General features: G+C 52.8%; 2 protein-coding genes across 8 annotated transcripts in view; one reads left to right on the forward strand and one right to left on the reverse strand.

Moving 5' to 3' along the window:
• Positions 1–29: 29 nt before the first annotated feature.
• On the forward strand, positions 30–9,999 carry ESRP2 (epithelial splicing regulatory protein 2). 3 transcript variants are annotated; one of them, XM_031024531.2, is made up of 15 exons: positions 30–3,647; positions 3,743–3,871; positions 5,337–5,450; positions 5,561–5,675; positions 5,956–6,054; positions 6,281–6,335; positions 6,404–6,514; positions 6,590–6,722; positions 6,809–6,851; positions 7,012–7,313; positions 7,428–7,640; positions 7,751–7,949; positions 8,096–8,282; positions 8,669–8,760; positions 8,837–9,999. In XM_031024531.2, exons 1-15 carry the CDS (start codon positions 3,450–3,452, stop codon positions 8,845–8,847), a joined length of 2,001 nt encoding a protein of 666 aa, XP_030880391.1. In that variant the 5' UTR covers positions 30–3,449; the 3' UTR covers positions 8,848–9,999. The 3 variants fall into 3 exon arrangements, with proteins under 3 accessions (XP_030880391.1, XP_030880390.1, XP_030880389.1); XM_031024530.2 differs by having other exon boundaries at positions 3,274–3,647; positions 6,407–6,514; positions 8,595–8,760; XM_031024529.2 differs by having other exon boundaries at positions 3,275–3,647; positions 8,595–8,760.
• Positions 10,000–10,696: 697 nt separating this feature from the next.
• Positions 10,697–17,761, reverse strand: part of NFATC3 (nuclear factor of activated T cells 3) — a 120,820-nt gene continuing 113,755 nt past the window's right edge. For 3 of the 5 annotated variants that reach the window (XM_081807404.1, XM_081807400.1, XM_006730084.3), the window contains one exon: positions 10,697–12,921. In XM_081807404.1, coding sequence (XP_081663530.1) covers positions 12,800–12,921 — 122 coding nt within the window. In that variant the 3' untranslated portion in view covers positions 10,697–12,799. The remainder of the gene's footprint in view (positions 12,922–17,761) is intronic. The other 2 variants (XM_081807401.1, XM_006730085.3) reach the window with 1 other exon arrangement.

Consider the following 17,761-nt stretch of genomic DNA (forward strand, 5'->3'; position numbering starts at 1 on the left):
GGTGGGTGGGAGTGGAACAGAGAGGTTGGAGGTCTTGAAAACCAGGCTTAAAAACGGCCCCTGTCCAGGAAGCCAGGAGCCACAAAGATGCTCAAACCAGAGGGAGGCGGCCTCAAGGCCCTTCTCTTTTCACCTCTGTCCTGGAGCATTGCCCCCGGTTGGGCTCTCCTGTGCAAGTTCCTCTTCCCAGCCCCCAACGCCTGGTTCAGGCGACAGGGTCAGTGCGCCCTCTGGTGGGTACTCAGCGAAGATTCGGCAAAGGCGCGCAGCTGGGAACCTGGGTGGAACCCAGTGCGCTGGCACTGGAGGCCCAGGAGATAAGGGTAGCTGCGGATGGTCAAGTTGCGGTCCACTGGGCCGCAGAGGGTGTGGATGGGCCTGAGCCGGCGAGTGTAGATCGCCGCAGTGGATCCCACAAGGCATCCAGCGTAGAATCCTCTCCCACAGTGGGATATTTTCTGGCCTGGGAGGGAGAGAAGAGGGCCCTTTTACACCACTCCTGGACGCCCTGCAGGTCCAAATGACCGGCCACACTCCGGGGCCCACATGAGGACCCCCACCCGGTATCTGCGCCGACCTTCACGTACCCGCTGCTGAAGCTGCTGGAGCGCCAGTTGCCTCCATAGCAGGCCTCGAGGGGCTGAGATAAGGATGGGATTCCGCGAGTGTGTGGCCTGGATCACAGGACCAAGTTCCTTTCCCCCAAGTACCTGAATTATAGTTTGGGAAACGCTACGGGCTGGACCTTTGGAGCCTTGCTCACCCCTTTCACGTATGTTATTTTCCATTCATTCATTAACGATTTATGAACCCTAGTAGCTGGGTTGGGGTGGGGGACACTGCCCAATGAAATACAGGAAATCTCATACTACAGTGGGGACCCCTGCTACAGAGGGAGGTGCCTTCAGAGAAAATCTGGAAGAAGAGCAGGGGTTAACTAGGACAAGGGGTGGGTTGGGAGGGGAGGAAAGAGCTCAGATGAGACTCCTAGAAGAAAAGACCGGTAGCCCCAGGGAAGGTTACTAGTGCTGAAAGTTACTAGGCTGATGATGCAAAACAAAGCACTTAAGACAACCATTCATTCGTTCATTAAGTCTTGAGCAAGTTTACTACAAGCCAGGCGCAGTGATAAGCCCTGGGAATGAGCCTGTCCTCCGGGATCTGAGTTCAGGGTGGATGTGGTGTAAGGACACAATAAATGATTTACTGTCATTTATTATGAAGTTACTTTAGTGTTGGGGGAAAGGAGTGAGGGTTGTTTAGTATTAATGCTGTGATCTGGGAGGATCCATCTGAAGATGAGTAAAGGAGCTCAGCAAAGCAGGGGCTCTAGCGTTATTTTAATGAATTTAGTTTTTCAAGAAGAGTCCAAGCATCAGGAATTGTCATGCGGTTGGAAATGGGCGGAGTTGCCCCCACGCTGCCAGGATGGCTCGAGATGCCACACTGGAGAGGTCACCTCAAGAAGGTGGCTTCCCTGAAGACCTGACCTCGAGACCCACGCTGAAGGAAGAATAGGGAAGGCCTAGCGTGAAGGTCTAGAGGTTAAATGGATGGGGGCTCCGGGAAGGCTGAGACCGAGATCGAGTTAGCTCTCAGATGGCAAGGTGGTGACGCCGGACTGTCCTGTAGAAGCCGGAGCCCAGACAGGAGCCCGACAAGGAGGGACGCTCGCCAAGGAGTTTTAGGAGAGCCCCTAGGGTGAGGAGGCGTTGGCCGCAAAGGCGTGGATGAAGGCCCAACTCCGCCAGGCGCACGCGCGCTTCAGGCTGGGCAGGGGAGGAGCCTTACTTCACTGTTGGGCCCCACCCCCAAACAAATATTTGACATTCCAGGCTTATCTAGAGCGGAGCTGGACCCGAAGAGCGACTTTCCCCCCTCCCACCCGGCCTGATTGGCCTAGCGCTTCCGTGGGTGGGGACCAGCGGGCAGGCGCCGGAGTGGGCGGTCCGGAAAGGGGCGGACCCCCGCCTATACCCGAGGAAGCGCTCGTAACCCGAGGCTGCTGGAATACCTTTTTCCCACTCCCCGCAGACCGCCGAGTCCCGGCCCTTACTGGGCACCTCGGTCTCTTTATCCGATAGTGAAGTAGGGACGCGATGAAGTGTGGGTTCAATGGGCAAGGCCTCCTTAGCTCCCCCTCCACCGGGCTCTTTCTCCATCGTCCGAACATCAGGACTCAGCGCCCAGCTTTTCCGAAAGCGCGAGGTGCGGCTCCAGCTTCAGTTTCCGCGCGGGCTTGGCAACCCTACGTCCTTTCTTCCCGCCGGATTCTTCAGTTTCTCAGTCATATGAAGGGGAGCACTTAGGGAAGTCCGGCGCGGCATGGAAACGCGCCGTAAAGGAGCCTCACCAAGCACGACGGGGCGAAAGGGTGTTGGGAGCCCTCCATGCGGGACTGTCCTTACTGGGTTCCTGGTCTCACATGGAGACGAGATGGAGGATATGCAGCCCGCACGCGCACATCACACGTTCGCCGCTAGCCCCCACCCGCCGGCGCGCTCACATCTCCAGGCAACGGGCCCGTCGTCAGGCGGGGAGGGCGACGAAAACAGGCAGCGGTCTCCACGTGGGGTAGCGGTGAGGCTCCGGGCCCAGACCATCTGGCTCAGCCCCGTCTAGAGGCGCTCTCTGGATTGGAGCGGGGCGCTTCCTGCTTCCCCAGCACCGAGGCCTGCACACCACCTAGTGTTTTGGCACCGCGGGCACATCCCGGAGCCAGGCTAAGGCCAGGTCTTCACACGTGTGTGGACAAGCCCTGCCCCGTGACCTCTCGTCCCCCGACCTCATCGCTCTAAGAACCTCTGCTGATCCCCGACCCTCCCCCCCCCAACCCAGTTGGCCTCTGGTGACCACCTCCCCCCAGGCCTCTGGGTGATAGCCAGTAATTCACCGCCCTCTTTGGTGACTTCTATCATCCCCCGGCCGGCCGTCGTGACCCCCAAAGCCCCTAGACTGCCTCCTGGTGATTTTCACAAATTCCATGTGACCCCTGTGGACTGCAGAAGGCCCCTGTTTTTGCATTTTTCTTGGCGCCGGCCTCATGGTGGGGCGGGACAGAGAAGAGGACGAGATCGAGTAGGGCAAGGCCCTCTGACGGAGTGGGAGTCCGGGCCTTGAGCGCGCACCCAGGCCCGGCGTCTGAGCGCGCGCGCTCCGGGCGAGGCTCTAGCGGCCTTCCCCCTCTGTTCCCCGGGGCCGCCCTCGGTCACGTGGCCGGCGGGGCCGACAGGTAACTCGCCCGGAGAGGGCGGGGGCCAGTAGCCGCCCCGCCCCACGGGGCGCCGCGGGCGGGTCTCAGCAGCGCCCACTGCGCCAGCCGGGCCGCAGGTGCCGCCCCCGACACACGGTGTCCCGCCCAAGCTGATTCGTGTCTGCCGTCGGCCGGTGCGTGCGTGCGCCTCGTCGGTCCGCGTGTGTCTGGCCGAGCGCCCCCTTCCTCTGCGGCCATGACTCCGCCGCCTCCCCAGCCACCGCCCCCGGGCCCCAACCCCATCTCAGACTCCGCCGCCGACCCCCGCTTGGGGCCTGGACCCCTGGTCGTACTGTTCGGAGCCACGGCTGGTGCGCTGGGGCCGGACCTGGGCTCCGACGAGACCGACTTGATCCTCTTAGTCTGGCAAGTGGTGGAGCCGCGGAGCCGTCAGGTACGGTGAGGCGGGGGGGAGGGGGGTTGGGGTCCCCAGGGAGTTTCAGGATCCGAGGGGAGCAGTGGCTGACCGGTTTCCCCCGCCGCTCGTAGGTGGGGACGTTGCACAAGTCACTGGTTCGCGCCGAGGCGGCCGCACTGAGCCCGCAGTGCCGCGAGGCGAGCGGCCTGAGCGCCGACAGCTTGGCGCGGGCCGAACCGCTGGACAAGGTGCTGCAGCAGGTGAGTGCTGGGGCCCGGGTGAGTGGAGGCATGGCCGGGCCGCGGGGACATTTCTCAGCCGGAGAGGCGGCAGGAGGCAAGGCCTGGCGTGCTGCGACCAACTGGCCCGGGCGGTAGGACGAGTTCCTGTTGTTTAAAAGTTTCAGAGATTCCCGCGTGTGCCGGCCCTTCCTGGGGGCACCTTACTTTTCAGCCTTTCCAGGGATCCACTCCTACTGACGCGGTGGGATGGAAGCTGCGAGACCCCTCCCAGGGCCGGCGGGGCTGTGAGGCTGAGACGCTTCTGGGAACCTGCCTGGCCAGGTCTCCCAGAACAGCGGTCGGAAGCCAAAAGGGCCGAGGGGCCCGGTCCTGGCCATAGGTCACGGTCCCTGCCGCCGGCGACCTCGGCCCACCCACCCGCCTAGGAGACGCTGGAGCGGGGGCGTAGGGCGGGGTCTGCCTCCGAGGCGGACGCCGCCAGGTGTAAGCTTGCTCGTCTAGGCCTGTCCCGGCCGGCTGGCCAGGCGTGGGCGCTGTCCGGACCCCGCCTGAAGGCTACCTGTCTCCTGAGTGCAAAGGCCCCGGGTGCCTCCCAGCTCTGGCTGAAGTGGGAGGCGGTTCCTGAGCTGTTTTCTTTTTTCTTACCTCCGCTACTGCACTCACCCTGTGCCTGACTCTCGAGTGTAATGAGTTTAAGTGCTTTACAGGCGCAGATCGTTTCATTTTCCAACAACTTGGGAGGTTCTTGATGAGGTACAAAGGTGTTGAACCTGGTCCTGTTCCAGAAGGGCTCCCAGGTTAGACCCTACTTGGGGAGTGTGCTGAAGGAGAACTGGGTTGGCTCGCTCTGGGCCTGTGCCTAGGGCTTCTACCTGTTCTCCAGCACGGAGGAAGGCTGGGGGGGCGGGGCTGGGCAGCTTGAGAAGTGCCACCCCCTCTGTGAGCAAACAGTTCAGTGCCAGCCGGTCGATAGGGTGTGGGTCAAAGCTCATGCTGCCCCTGGCGTCCAGGTGTGGAGCTCTGTCCTTGGATTTTCTCTGCCCCTCGGTTGGTCAGACCTAGAGGCGGGGCTGCCGTTGACCTCATATGAGCCTGCTGGGCCTCAGGCAGGATTGGGCCTCCCCCACCTGTCTGAGGGTGGTGCCTGGTCAGGGACAGGTTTAACCTGCTTTGCCCCGCCCCTTCCCACCTGCTTGTCCCACTCCACCAGGTGTTTGCTCTGGCCCCACTCCAGGCTCTTGGGAGTGTGTGTGATGGGGGCTTGGGTGATATGTGACTGCCCCCCCCCCATTTGGCCTGGAGAAGGTGACAGCGGACTGGGGGAGAAAAGGGACACAGAACCAGGCCCCCGCCTGTGGCCAACTTCTCCCCAGGCAGGGGAGGGCTGAACATCTAGCTGAACCAGCTTTGCAGCCTGTGCCCTCCCTCGTGCCCGCCCAGCTGTGAGTCTGTGTCTGTCTCTCTCCTCATTCCCTACCCCCAGTTCTCACAGCTGGTGAGCGGGGATGTGGCTCTGCTAGGCGGGGGCCCCTACATGCTATGCACTGATGGGCAGCAGCTGCTGCGACAGGTCCTGCACCCCGAGGCCTCCAGGAAGGTATGCCACTGAGGGCACAACAGGGGGTAGGGCTCCCAGGACCCCTGTCATGGGGGCGGGAAGGGCAGCTCAGTTCCCCCCAATTCATGCCCACTCCCATGTGCCCCCAGAACCTGGTGCTCCCCGACACCTTCTTCTCCTTCTACGACCTCCGCAGAGAGTTCCATGTGCAGCACCCAAGCGCCTGCCCTGCCAGGGAGCTCACCGTGGCCACCATGGCACAGGGTATCGGTGACCCAGAAGGGCTGGGGTGGAGGGGAAGCTGTAGGCTGTTCCTGAGGATGTGCCTCCTGGAGGACTATACAAACAAATGCCAGGTTACGTTATCTGCCAAGTCCTTGAGGACACATGCCTGTGTGTCTGTGCTGGGGTGTGTCTGAAAATAGGGACATACGTCTGCCCATGTCTGGGATGGGGACTTGTACAGGCATATATGAGCTGGATCAGAACAAACGTGTTTGTCTCTCATGTTGGGATTTCCTTATTGTTATTTCTCTGCTCATAGACTTGGGGCTGGAGACAGATGCCACAGAGGATGACTTTGGGGTCTGGGAAGTGAAGACGATGGTAGCTGTCATCCTCCACCTGCTTGAAGGGCCCAGTGGTAAGGTTCCCCTCACCACCTGTCACCCGCTCTCAGGACTGGGTGAATGTCTGCCTCTTACTTCCTCAAAGTCGCCGTCCCCACTTGTTAACCTTCTTTGAGAGACCACAGGTAGAAGCTCCTTTGTCACCTCCTTATCCCCCTCAACTGTCCTCTTTTTGCAGAGCTTGGTGGGGAGACCCCTCCTCCACCAGACCCTGCTGACCCCCATGCCATCTCCTCTCAGGTCAATTGTTTTCGAAGGCAGAGGTGGTAAAGCAGAAATACGAGACAGGTCCTTGGTGAGTGTGGGGGCAGGGGTGGGGGGCGCCAAGAGCTGGACCGCTCTGACTGTGCCCTGCCCCCACAGCAGCAAGGCCGATGCGGTGGACAGTGAGACTGTGGTTCGGGCCCGTGGGTTGCCCTGGCAGTCCTCAGACCAGGATGTGGCTCGGTTCTTCAAGGGACTCAACATTGCCAGGTGGGTACGGCACGGTGGGTGGGCTCGGGAGGGCAGGCCTGCCCAGCAGGCGCTGACGAAGCCCTGGCTCTGCAGGGGAGGTGTAGCGCTCTGCCTCAACGCCCAGGGCCGCAGAAACGGCGAGGCCCTCATCCGCTTTGTGGACAGCGAGCAGCGGGACCTAGCGCTGCAGAGACACAAGCACCACATGGGCGTCCGCTATATTGAGGTGGGGCTTCGGGCTGGGAGTGAAGCAGGGCGGAGCTGAGGCCCCCCGGGCTGGAGATCCATGGGCTATCCCCACTGTCCCCACAGGTGTATAAAGCAACAGGAGAAGAGTTTGTCAAGATCGCAGGGGGTGAGTGTGCTCCCAACCACACCTGGCTCCCCTGGCTCTTGACCGTGTCCCCCCTTGCCCACCACCCCCCGCCTTTCTGCGCCCCTGCGTGCCAGGTGTAGCTGGGTATTTGGAAGGGCACAAATGAAGTCAGTAGGTGACTCCCATGCCTCTCACCAAGGCACATCACTAGAGGTGGCTCGGTTCCTGTCCCGGGAAGACCAAGTGATACTGAGGCTACGGGGACTGCCCTTCTCGGCTGGGCCGGCGGATGTGCTAGGCTTTCTGGGGCCCGAGTGCCCGGTGACGGGGGGTGCGGATGGGCTGCTCTTTGTGCGCCACCCTGACGGCCGGCCCACCGGTGACGCCTTTGCCCTCTTTGCCTGTGAGGACCTGGCACAGGCTGCGCTGCGCAGGCACAAGGGCATGCTGGGTAAGCGATACATTGAACTCTTCCGGAGCACTGCGGCTGAGGTGCAGCAGGTGAGCACCCAGGGCTCCCCCTCCCCCCATGTGCTTCTCCCGGGGACCCCTTCCAACCCCCCTGTACCCCCGCCCTACTTGGCATCACCGGCCTGTTGCTGCCTTCCTGGCCAGGTCCTGAACCGCTATGCATCCAGCCCACTCCTGCCCGCACTCGCCGCTCCCCTGCTCCCCATCCCCTTCCCACTGGCCACTGGGACTGGGAGAGACTGTGTGCGCCTTCGAGGCCTGCCCTACACAGCCACCATCGAAGACATCCTGAGCTTTCTGGGGGAGGCAGCTGCTGACATCCGGCCCCACGGTGTGCACATGGTGCTCAACCAGCAGGTGAGGCTGCTGCCGGTGGGGAGACCTGCACGGTTAGAGAAGGGCTGTGGGGTTGGGAGTGAGGCCCTCTAGCGCGTGACGGGTTGTTCACAAGACCACCGTGTGCACAGGGCCGGCCATCGGGCGATGCTTTCATCCAGATGACATCAGCAGAACGGGCCCTAGCTGCTGCTCAGCGTTGCCATAAGAAAGTGATGAAGGAACGCTATGTGGAAGTGGTCCCCTGCTCCACAGAGGAGATGAGCCGTGTGCTAATGGGGGGCACCTTGGGCCGCAGTGGCATGTCCCCTCCACCCTGCAAGCTGCCCTGTGAGTGTCCCAGGGGCTGGGGAAGGAGGCATGTAGGGGCCAAGCTGTTATAACCCTCGCTTTCTACAGTGGGGACTCTCTTCTTGCTGCCTCACCCAGGGCAGTGCTGGGCTCCCTGCAGATGCACTCTCTACTTCTGCCTCCAGGCCTCTCACCACCCACCTACGCCACGTTCCAGGCCACCCCAGCGCTCATTCCCGCTGAGACGGCCGCTCTGTACCCCTCTTCAGCACTGCTCCCAGCAGCCAGGGTACCTGCTGCCCCTACCCCTGTTGCCTACTACCCAGGGCCAGCCGCTCAACTCTACATGAACTACACAGCTTACTACCCCAGGTACCAGCTGCTAAGAAAACCCCCCAGTCTTGCCCCCATTCTGGTGTGACGGAGGGTCATGGTCCCCTTCCTGGGCCAGATAATCCAAGGTCTGTTAAGAGCTGCAACTTAATCTAAGATGGACAAGGGAGTGACAGGTACGGTATGGAGGATACTGGTGACAAATTAGAATGGGGAGGACTCTGGAGACAGCGGTTTTAGGGAGGAGGAACTGAACTAAGCACAAGGTGGAGATAAGGGAAGAGTGAGGTGGGTCTTGGTCTAGGCCATAGGTGGGACTGCACTCCTAAATCCCTGCCTCTCCCGTCCTAGCCCCCCCGTCTCCCCCACCACTGTGGGCTACCTCACCACACCCCCTGCTGCCCTGGCCTCTGCTTCCACCTCAGTGTTGTCCCAGCCAGGAGCCCTGGTCCGTATGCAGGGTGTCCCATATACAGCTGGTATGAAGGATCTGCTCAGCGTCTTCCAGGCCTATCAGGTGAGGTGTGGCTGGAGGGCTTGGGAACCTGGCTGAGCCTGGAGCTCCCTCCCCTAAATCTCTGTCCCTTCTGCAGTTAGCCCCTGATGACTACACCAGTTTGATGCCTGTTGGTGACCCGCCTCGCACTGTGCTACAGGCCCCCAAAGAGTGGGTGTGTTTGTAGGTGAGGGAGCCAGGAGGTAAGAGCTGGCTGTTGTCTTATCATGTCTGTCTCGGCATCCAGAGAACCACTACCCTCAACCAGGTGGCTGCTTTCTGGGCTTGTCAGAGCTCTCAGAAAGCACCTAGAGGAGCTCAAGCCCCAGCTCCATCTCCCGCTTGTTGCTCTGCCTGTCCACCCCAAAGCTGCTGGCTGGACCCTGCATGCAGGGCTGGGGGTGGAATGGTGTTACCCTCCTTCCGATGGCCTGATCCGGGCCTCTGAATAGCACCAAGAGAGCCTTTGGTCAGTTTTGGCTGTGGCCCATACCCACAGATTCTGTGGGGCTGATGTCCACAGCAGGCTGGCTGGCTTTTTAAAAATGTAAGCCCTGGTGCCTTCAACGTATGACTCCTGGGAGCTTCTGTGTGAAGATCCCAGTGTTCTACCCTCCCCTTTCCCTTCTGCAGGGGGCAGGGAAGCAGAGAATGCTGGCCCCAGCCCCCAGGATACTTGACCCTTAGTGGCCACATTGTGCCTTGGGTCTAAGGGTAATAGCTCTCCAGCTTGGCACAAGGACTATCAGGTGGCAAAATCACAGGCTATTTTGATGGACTGTACTGCAATATCCCCAGAGGACACTAGGGGGCAGGAGGCCCTCACAGAAAAACTCAGGCTTGAATTTTAAAGACTTTCTGCCTACTTTTCATGCACACCTTGGGCAGGCCAGTTGTCCTGAACTCAGCAGACATCGTGGAATGTCCTTTGCACCCATTAGAGGGTACAGAACTGAAGTTTCGGAAGGAATTTGGAACTCTACTCACTCCTCCGTAAAATAAACAAAGGTTCCTAACCAAGTGGACTTTTTAAAAGCCAAAGTGCCCTTAGCTTTGGACCCCAGAGTGTGGGGTTCCACACCTGCCCCAGGCAGAGGTAAACTCAGGCGGATTTCCAGGACACTGTTAACCTGTCACCGTTTATTTCAGCCCTGTAACTGAGGAACCATGAATTGCTGGCTCTCCCCTTTGTTACGTTGTGTAAGGAGCACTAGACTCCTATACAAGGTTTTCAAATACAAAGTGTGTAAAAAAACACAATTCTACGTGCTGTAAACATGGAACCAATTCCTTAGCTATACATCGCCCATTTTATAAAATAGAAGGTTTCAACTTGAGCCCATCTAAGCCTTGAAGATGACCATCTATTCTGATTATTAAAAACAGGGCTTCAAGTCCGGTGGGGTGGGGGTGCCTGGGTGGCACAGTAGGTTCAGCGTCCCACTCTTGGTTTTGGCTCAGGTGATCTCGGGGTCTCCCTCCCCCTCTCTCCCTGCTCCCTAAAATCAATCAATCTTTGGAACACCACCACCACCACTCCAGGGCTTCCTGGCCCGACCCACCAGGGCCCTGGTGACAGTGGTTAGCCCCGGGCAGGGGTGGACTGCACTGCACGCAGCAGCACCACCCGTGAACCGAAGACAGGACATCTAGTCCCTTTAGAGCTGTTCTCAGCCGTGTTTCTATCTGTATCTCTAGTAGGTAAAAGGCTGCTTATCCCATTCCTCAAACCAAGATGTAGCACAGGTTGGAAGGGGTAGGGTAGGTGCTAAGACAGGCCCAGCTGCTCAGTGTTGCTACTAGAAGTCAATCTGCATAGTCCAGTGAACGTGTGCTTTAGTACCACTTAACATGGCACAGAAGTTTAAAGTCTTTACCTGCAAAGCGAAAAAATACTGATTCTTAAAACCAAAGACTTTACAAAATGATACAAGACTGCTTATGTATTATACAAAGCTCTTTTAAAATTGAACTTTTATTTTAAATAGGAAAGCATTTCTAGTGCTACAGGCATCAAGGTATTTAAAAGGCATCAAAATTTGGTGCATAGCAACTCTGGATCATAGAGGCTTTTATTCCTGAAGGCAGCAGAGCAACCCCCAAAGGGTCTTGCAAGGAGCACTCTTGCGAGAACCCCATGTGAGGCAGCTACCCCAGGGGCAAGAGGGTGGAGGCAAGTCCGGCCAGCTGTCTGGAACTTCCTGTCAGGGGCCGCCTCTCAAAGCCCCTCCAAAGGAAGCGGTGGGCTGCCAACTACAGGCCCTGAAGCAAATCTCACTATCCACACTCTGACACAAAACTTACTTTTAAAGAAAACAGGAAAACACCCAGCTCCAGGAGGTACCAGAGTGATTTGCTGAAGGATAGACATTTTGCTCTAACTAGGTTTAGGGGAAAAATGTAAATCATGGTTTGAAGGGGGAAAAAAAGACCATACTTCTTTATGCTGTAGGAGGTCAACAGCTCCTACCTGGCTGACTAGAGGTGGTAGGCAATGAGCCAGCTCCCCGTGCCCGGGCCTTACTTGGCCTCAATACAGAGTCCTGGCATCTAGGACTCATAATCCCCTGGAGTAACAACATCCAGCCCTTGACCAGCTCAGCACATTGTCGCGCATATAGGCACTCAAAAAATTTCCTTCCTGAATAAATGAAATTACATGATTTCAATTGGAAACATACTGCAAACTTCAGGTGCTTTGAAATGGGTCCAGCCTTGGAACAGGTACTAATCCCATTAAAGGGAGGGGGAAGGGCAGGGTTTGGAAAAAGCACCCAACTGGGGCACCTCCTTTGGTAGACAGCAGGCTGGAGTTTCTTGCTGGCCCCTGCCCTGGGCACCAGCCTCACCAGCAGCAGCACCGGGGCATCTTTGGTGTGGAGGGTCAGGTCTATGATGCTACCTCTTGTTTGGGTTTGCCTCAAAGCCTTTTGGGGAAAAGGATGGTTTTTAGGCCATGCAGATGGTACGAGGGTAGGCCAGAATCATTTTAGGCTGTAAACAGAATGACGGATAAACCTTCCATGCCATTGTGAATCTTAAAAGCTTCCCTTCTGGAGTCCTGTATTTTCTCTGCTCTTCTGAAGCATATAGCTCATTTGTGCTTAGCTTCTGACACAGCCTGGCCTCTAGAGATGAGTTAGAACCAGCAGATTTGCCTAAACCATCATGAGGCTGTGACTTCAAAGGTTACAGAGCAGCCAAATGCAAATACTCCCAGTTAGAAAAGGCCTGGGACCAGAGGACACAAAAGGGAAAAGCACTCCACAGCCGACTTGTTTGCAGGATGGCAGGATATTAAAGCTACCAAGCTAAAAAACCCACCTTTCAAAGTCACCTTACATGTAGCTATCTTATCCAAGGCCCTGAGGGAAAAAAGCAATTTCAACATGGAGTCAGTATGGAGAGACTGCAGGAAGATTACCTAGAAAGTTACAAAAAGGCTACGCTCTGGAATGTCGTTTTATATTCCAACACGTTAATGATTGGAATGGTCTCTTCGTACTTTAACAGTTTACTTTTATAAAGAGGTATGAGCTACATTTGGCTTTATTTCCTATAAATCTATGAAAGGCTTTAGGACATGCTGAGTTTCTGAGGCATAGGTGTGGACTTAACAATTTTTTTTTCTTTCATGTTTGCCTCTGGAAGGTTTTATCAAAAGTTCCTACTTTAAAAATATCATCAAAGCTAAAGAGTCCTTCAAATGACCATAAAGGAGTACAAATCACCAATCATAGCTAAGCAACCAGGTCACTTGCAAAAGCAGCACCTCCGAAATGGAGAGCCTGCTGCATTCACACTCAAAGCACCCATCATATAAAAGTATCCTATTTAAATATAAAAAGCAAAGCTTATTTCCCCAAAGCTCAGTTTATGCTGCTCCTGTTCTTTTACAAAATCTACCCAAGGCCTGAGGTGCAGGAATGCTTTCCCCACATACAGTGATCCCAACTCCTGGTGCCAGTCCTGAAGGCCACAGAGTTGGAAACCCAACGTCCAAGGAGAGAAACATGCTGAGAAGTACATGGTGGTGGACACATGGCTGCAGTGAGCACTGTCAGAGCCCATCAGATCTTCCTATATCCAGGGAATCGGGACCCGGGAGGGGAGCCTGCCTGCTCGCCCCTGTTCCTTGGGAAACAGAAATCTGGGACATGTCTCTCCCAATTATCTCGTTCACTGAAAAACAAGAAAAAGAATGATTAGTGACCTCTGTGTGACTGACCATATGATGCTCAATGGTGAGTTCCATATCAAAGACATTTTCCCCCTTTCCAGTTTTCTGTAAAGGTAAATGCAGTGCTTAAAGCCTGCTCCTAAACTGAATGGAGACATCATTCCAGACCCCTCCTCTTCCCTTTCAGTTCAGTTTGGTTTGGGAAGGGAGATAGCTCAGAGAACAGGAAACGTTCTTACCCTCACTCTAAAAGCTTATGCTCTGGAGAAGATAGGATACATATGAAATGAGTTCATGTTAATCTAACTTTTCCTTAATTTGCATCCTTTTAGGAGGGTTTTCTCCTTCTGATTCCTGCAGTGTACTTTGTAAAGTGAATGCGAATAGAATAAATTGTTTCGGTAAGAATAAAGGAGAATTTGCCAGTTATTTTGTTACCTTATGCTAATACAAGCATCTTTTATTATGCTAGGGGCATTTGTTCTCATCCTGTCAGAAAAGACTTGCTTTTTTGTTGGTTTCTATGACAAGCCAAGCACTTCAAGGAACAAAAAACTTCAATATTAAGGAACCAGTATAGAAAACAATATCCCAGGGGTGCCTGGATGGCTTAGTAGGTTAAGCTGCCTTCGGCTCAGGTCATGATCCCAGGGTCAGCAGGGAGCCTGCTTCTCCCTTTCCTCCCTGTTTGTGCTCGCTCATCTCCCTCATGCTATTGCTATCTTCGTCTTTCTCTCAAATAAATAAAATCTTAAAAAAAAAACAACCCCAAATTCCCTCAGTAAGAACCTTTAGTTCTCTCATGATGAGAATTCTCTGCTTTGAAATGAAAATTCTTTTATCAACTAAAGATTATACTCCTAGGCATATACTCAAAAGAACTGAAACATATGTCCACGTAAAAACTTGTACTCGAATACAAGTTCACAGCAACATTATTCATAATAGGCCCAAAGTGGAAACAACCCAGATGTTGGTAACCAAGTGATGAGTGGATAAACGAAATGCAGACTATCTATACAGTGGAACATTATTCTGCCACAAGAAGGAATGAAGTTCTAATACATGCTACAACATGGGTGAACCTTGAAAACATGCTAAGTGAAAGAAACCGGACACAAAAGATCATATATTGTTTGATTCCATTTGTATAAAATGGCCAGAACAGGCTAACCACACAGACAGAACATAGGTGGTTACGAGGAGTTATGGTGAGGAAGGAATAGGGAGGGACTGCTAACGGGTATGGGGGTTTCATTTTGGAGTAATGAAAATTTTCTAAAATTAGATAGTTGTGATAGTTGCACAATTCTGTGAACATAGTAAAACCATTGAATGGTATATTTTCAAGGGTGAATTTTATAGTAATGAATTATATCTCAGCACAGCTGTAATAAATGAAGAGGCCAAGACAAAAAATTTTTATACTTAGAATGTGATGTGATCATAGAGCAAAGGAGACAAAATCACTTCAAAAATCTTCAAGTATTAACATCCACTCTTTTTATAGTTTAGGTAATTTAAAAAATTCTTCAAAGTCATATGGCTGTAAGAAGGGAACTAACATTCACTTCACAAATACTGAGCATCTATGAGAGTTTACAACTGAAATTTTGTATCTTATTTCAATCTTCACAACATTTTAAGGTAACTACTAACCCACTTTATAGATCAGTTAACTGAGGCTTTGGTAGGTCACATAATTTGCTTAGTAAATGGTGGAATCAGTTTCCAAACACCTGTCACTTCTTGGAGGCCAAGGGAAGAGAAACAGGGAAATAAATCATTTAGACAAAGAAAATGTGAAAGACCTGGACAAATGTGGTGATGGCTGGGAGAGAGAGGAGTATGGTGAGAGTAAGGAGAGGGAAACAGGAAAGAGACAATATAAAAGGGACAAAAATAGAAAAGGCACCTGTTATTCCAAGCCACATAACAAGCAAGGAACAGTGTTTTCAGTGTGGACTCCATGTGTAGGTCTATGGGCTAGTCTCATGCTAAGACGGAGCACAAGGATGGCCCATGATCTTGCACGTGGCCTCTCACATAACTCAGCACATCAAATTACTGGTAGGGGTCATTATCATTTGTCTCTCAAATAGCTTGCAAGCTCCTGAAGGGCAAGCAAGGTACCTTACTAATGAGGAAACATCAATTTCTGATGACTGAATAAATGGATCCTAATTCAATACAATTACTTAGAAACTACTGGGAACTAATATACTGAAAGTTCACTAGGTGGTGTGGTAGGAAGGGGCCCAGACAATGTTATTAAGAGTAATGCATGACATCTGATTTTTTTAAAAAAGATTTTATTTATTTGACAGAGCACAAGCAGGGGAAGCGGCAGGCAGAGGGAGAGGGAGAAGCAGGCTCACCAAGCAGGTAGCCCAATACGGGGCTCGATCCCAGGACCCTGTGATCAATCATGACCTAAGCTGAAGGCAGACGCTTAACGACTGAGCCACCCAGGCGCCCCATCATGACATCTGATTTTGATTTTGACAGTGTCTATTTTAGACAGGTCTCCCAGCAGTGGCAAGTCAAATACAGAAGCAAGTACCAGCAGAGAATCATCTTTTCCCAACACTTATCCCCTCCAAGGACGGTAACTTCAGAAATGTTCCAAGCTGCCATGCAACATGTCTTCTTCTTTTTTTTTTTTTTTTTAATTTGAGAGAGAATGAGATAGAGAGAGAGCATGAGAGGGGGGAGGGTCAGAGGGAGAAGCAGACTCCCCGCCAAGCAGGGAGCCCGATGCGGGACTCGATCCCGGGACTCCAGGATCATGACCTGAGCCGAAGGCAGTCGCTCAACCAACTGAGCCACCCAGGCGTCCCTGCAACATGTCTTCTTAAATTATCTCACTGCTCAAGTTTTAAATCTACAAGGTGATTAAAATGGTGTTTTATCATCATAAAAAACCACATGACGTATTGTGTCTTTATGAGGAAGTCAATGCTTACATTTTCTTGAGGATGAGGGTATATATCCAGCATTATCCACCCACTTACCAACTATACTTCTTGTTTTTCTTTTAAAGATTTTATTTATTTACTTGACACAGAGAAAGCGAGAGAAACAGAGAGCAAGCACAAGCAGGGGGAACAGCAGGCAGGGGAGAAGCAAGCCCCTGCTGAGCAAGGAGTCCGATGCGGGACTCAATCCCAGGACCCCGGGATCATGACCTGAGCCGAAGGCAGCCGCTGAACCGACTCAGCTACCCAGGCGCTCCTGTTTTTTTTTTTCTCTTAAGATTTTATTTATTTATTTGACAGAGAGAGCACAAGCAGGGGAAGCAGCAGGGAGAGGGAGAAGCAGGCTCCCTGCTGAGTAGGGAGCCCAATGCGGGACTCGACCCCAGGATCCTAGGATCATGACCTGAGCCGAAGACATGCTCAACGGACTGAGCCACCCAGGTGCCCCAGTTTAGTTTAGTTTTGTTTTTTAAGTATAGTTGACACATATTTACATTAATGTCAGGTGTACAACTTAGTGATTAAAAAAACCTTAATGGGGCTCCTGAGTAGCTCAGTCGTTAAGCGTCTGCCTTCAGCTCAGGTCGTGATCCCAGGGTCCTGGGATCGAGCCCCGCATCTGGCTCCCTGCTCGGCGGGGAGCCTGCCTCTGCTCTCTCCCACTCCCTCTGCTTGTGTTCCCCCTCTCACTGTCTCTCTCTGTCAAATAAATAAATAAAATATTAAAAAACAAAAACAAAAACACCTTAGTGATTTGACATTGTTATTTCTTAAAAATACTAACTGCTTGCAATTTCATTTTCAACTTTCTTTTGAACATATATGCATGAATTTATTCATTTAAGCCCTAGTCCAGAAAGTATGTGAGATGGCTTTATTATTTTTTTCATCAATTTAAGAGCAGAAAGAGTTTATACCCCTACTATGCAATTTTATCATTTCCCTCCTTTAAAGAGTAAAGTGAACTCAAATCCTAGAACAAGAGTCAACAGCCCTTAACACCTGTGCTGACAGGTTATGTAGGTCATAGCATTTGGCCCACTTGGGACAGCTGCCGTTGACTCCCGCTACCCAGCACCTGGATCACCTGCGCCACCACAAGAGTCAGCAGTGCTTGCTGTAAGAACAAGTATCCAAAAGTTGCTATCCAAATTAACAGTCCACTGGGATGCTATTTCTATACATAAGAATGAGGTGTTTGAGGAACAACAGGTCTCTTATTTGGAGCCATCTCCAATGTGAAGGTTTCAGAACTAGAGCGGACAAGCATGGTATGGGATGAAATCTCACCACCAGGTGGACAGGGGCAGAGTAACCCAGGACATTGCCCCTGAAGTAGACAGATATTAGTCATATACACAAAAGCCCAAAGGGCCTTTCTAACTAGCATCTGAGCATCTTGAGCATTTTTGTAAAGGATTTCTGGGTATAATTAGACTATGTATATATGTTATTTCATTTTGAAGCTGCAAGGAACATTCATCCAGGTTTGGCAAATTCACCTTTTCTTCCCTTCCCTGTACCCCAATTTAAAGGTATATAATCCATTCTCTGGTGAAAATTTTATGGAGATATTATTTTTTATAAAATGAAGGCTGCAATTATTTTCTGAATTCCACTGAAAAAACAAGAGAAATCTGGAAGTAAAGGAATGAGTTTAAATGGATGAGAAATCTAGTATTTATGGTTTATTATTCTATAACAGTTTTGCTAAGATATACTTTTACGTTTTGATAAGTTGTAAGAACACCATCTAAACTACATACATTAGGAGTGTCTGGGCTCAGTTGTTAAGCATCTGCCTTTGGCTCAGGTCATGATCCCAGGATCCTGGGATCGAGCCCCATACATCAGGCTCCCTGCT

The sequence above is a fragment of the Leptonychotes weddellii genome, chromosome 16, assembly GCF_054177405.1.
Source record: "Leptonychotes weddellii isolate Sample4059 chromosome 16, ASM5417740v2, whole genome shotgun sequence".
Classification (NCBI taxonomy): Eukaryota; Metazoa; Chordata; class Mammalia; order Carnivora; family Phocidae; genus Leptonychotes; species Leptonychotes weddellii.

Excerpts from the sequence above, each read along its gene's own strand:
- ESRP2 (XM_031024529.2), top strand. The coding sequence starts at position 3,450 with ATGACTCCGCCGCCTCCCCAGCCACCGCCCCCGGGCCCCAACCCCATC. Across the intron at positions 7,950-8,095 it reads TCCACCCTGCAAGCTGCCCT|GCCTCTCACCACCCACCTAC; the intron begins GTGAGTGTCCCA and ends TTCTGCCTCCAG. Across the intron at positions 8,761-8,836 it reads GCGTCTTCCAGGCCTATCAG|TTAGCCCCTGATGACTACAC; the intron begins GTGAGGTGTGGC and ends TCCCTTCTGCAG.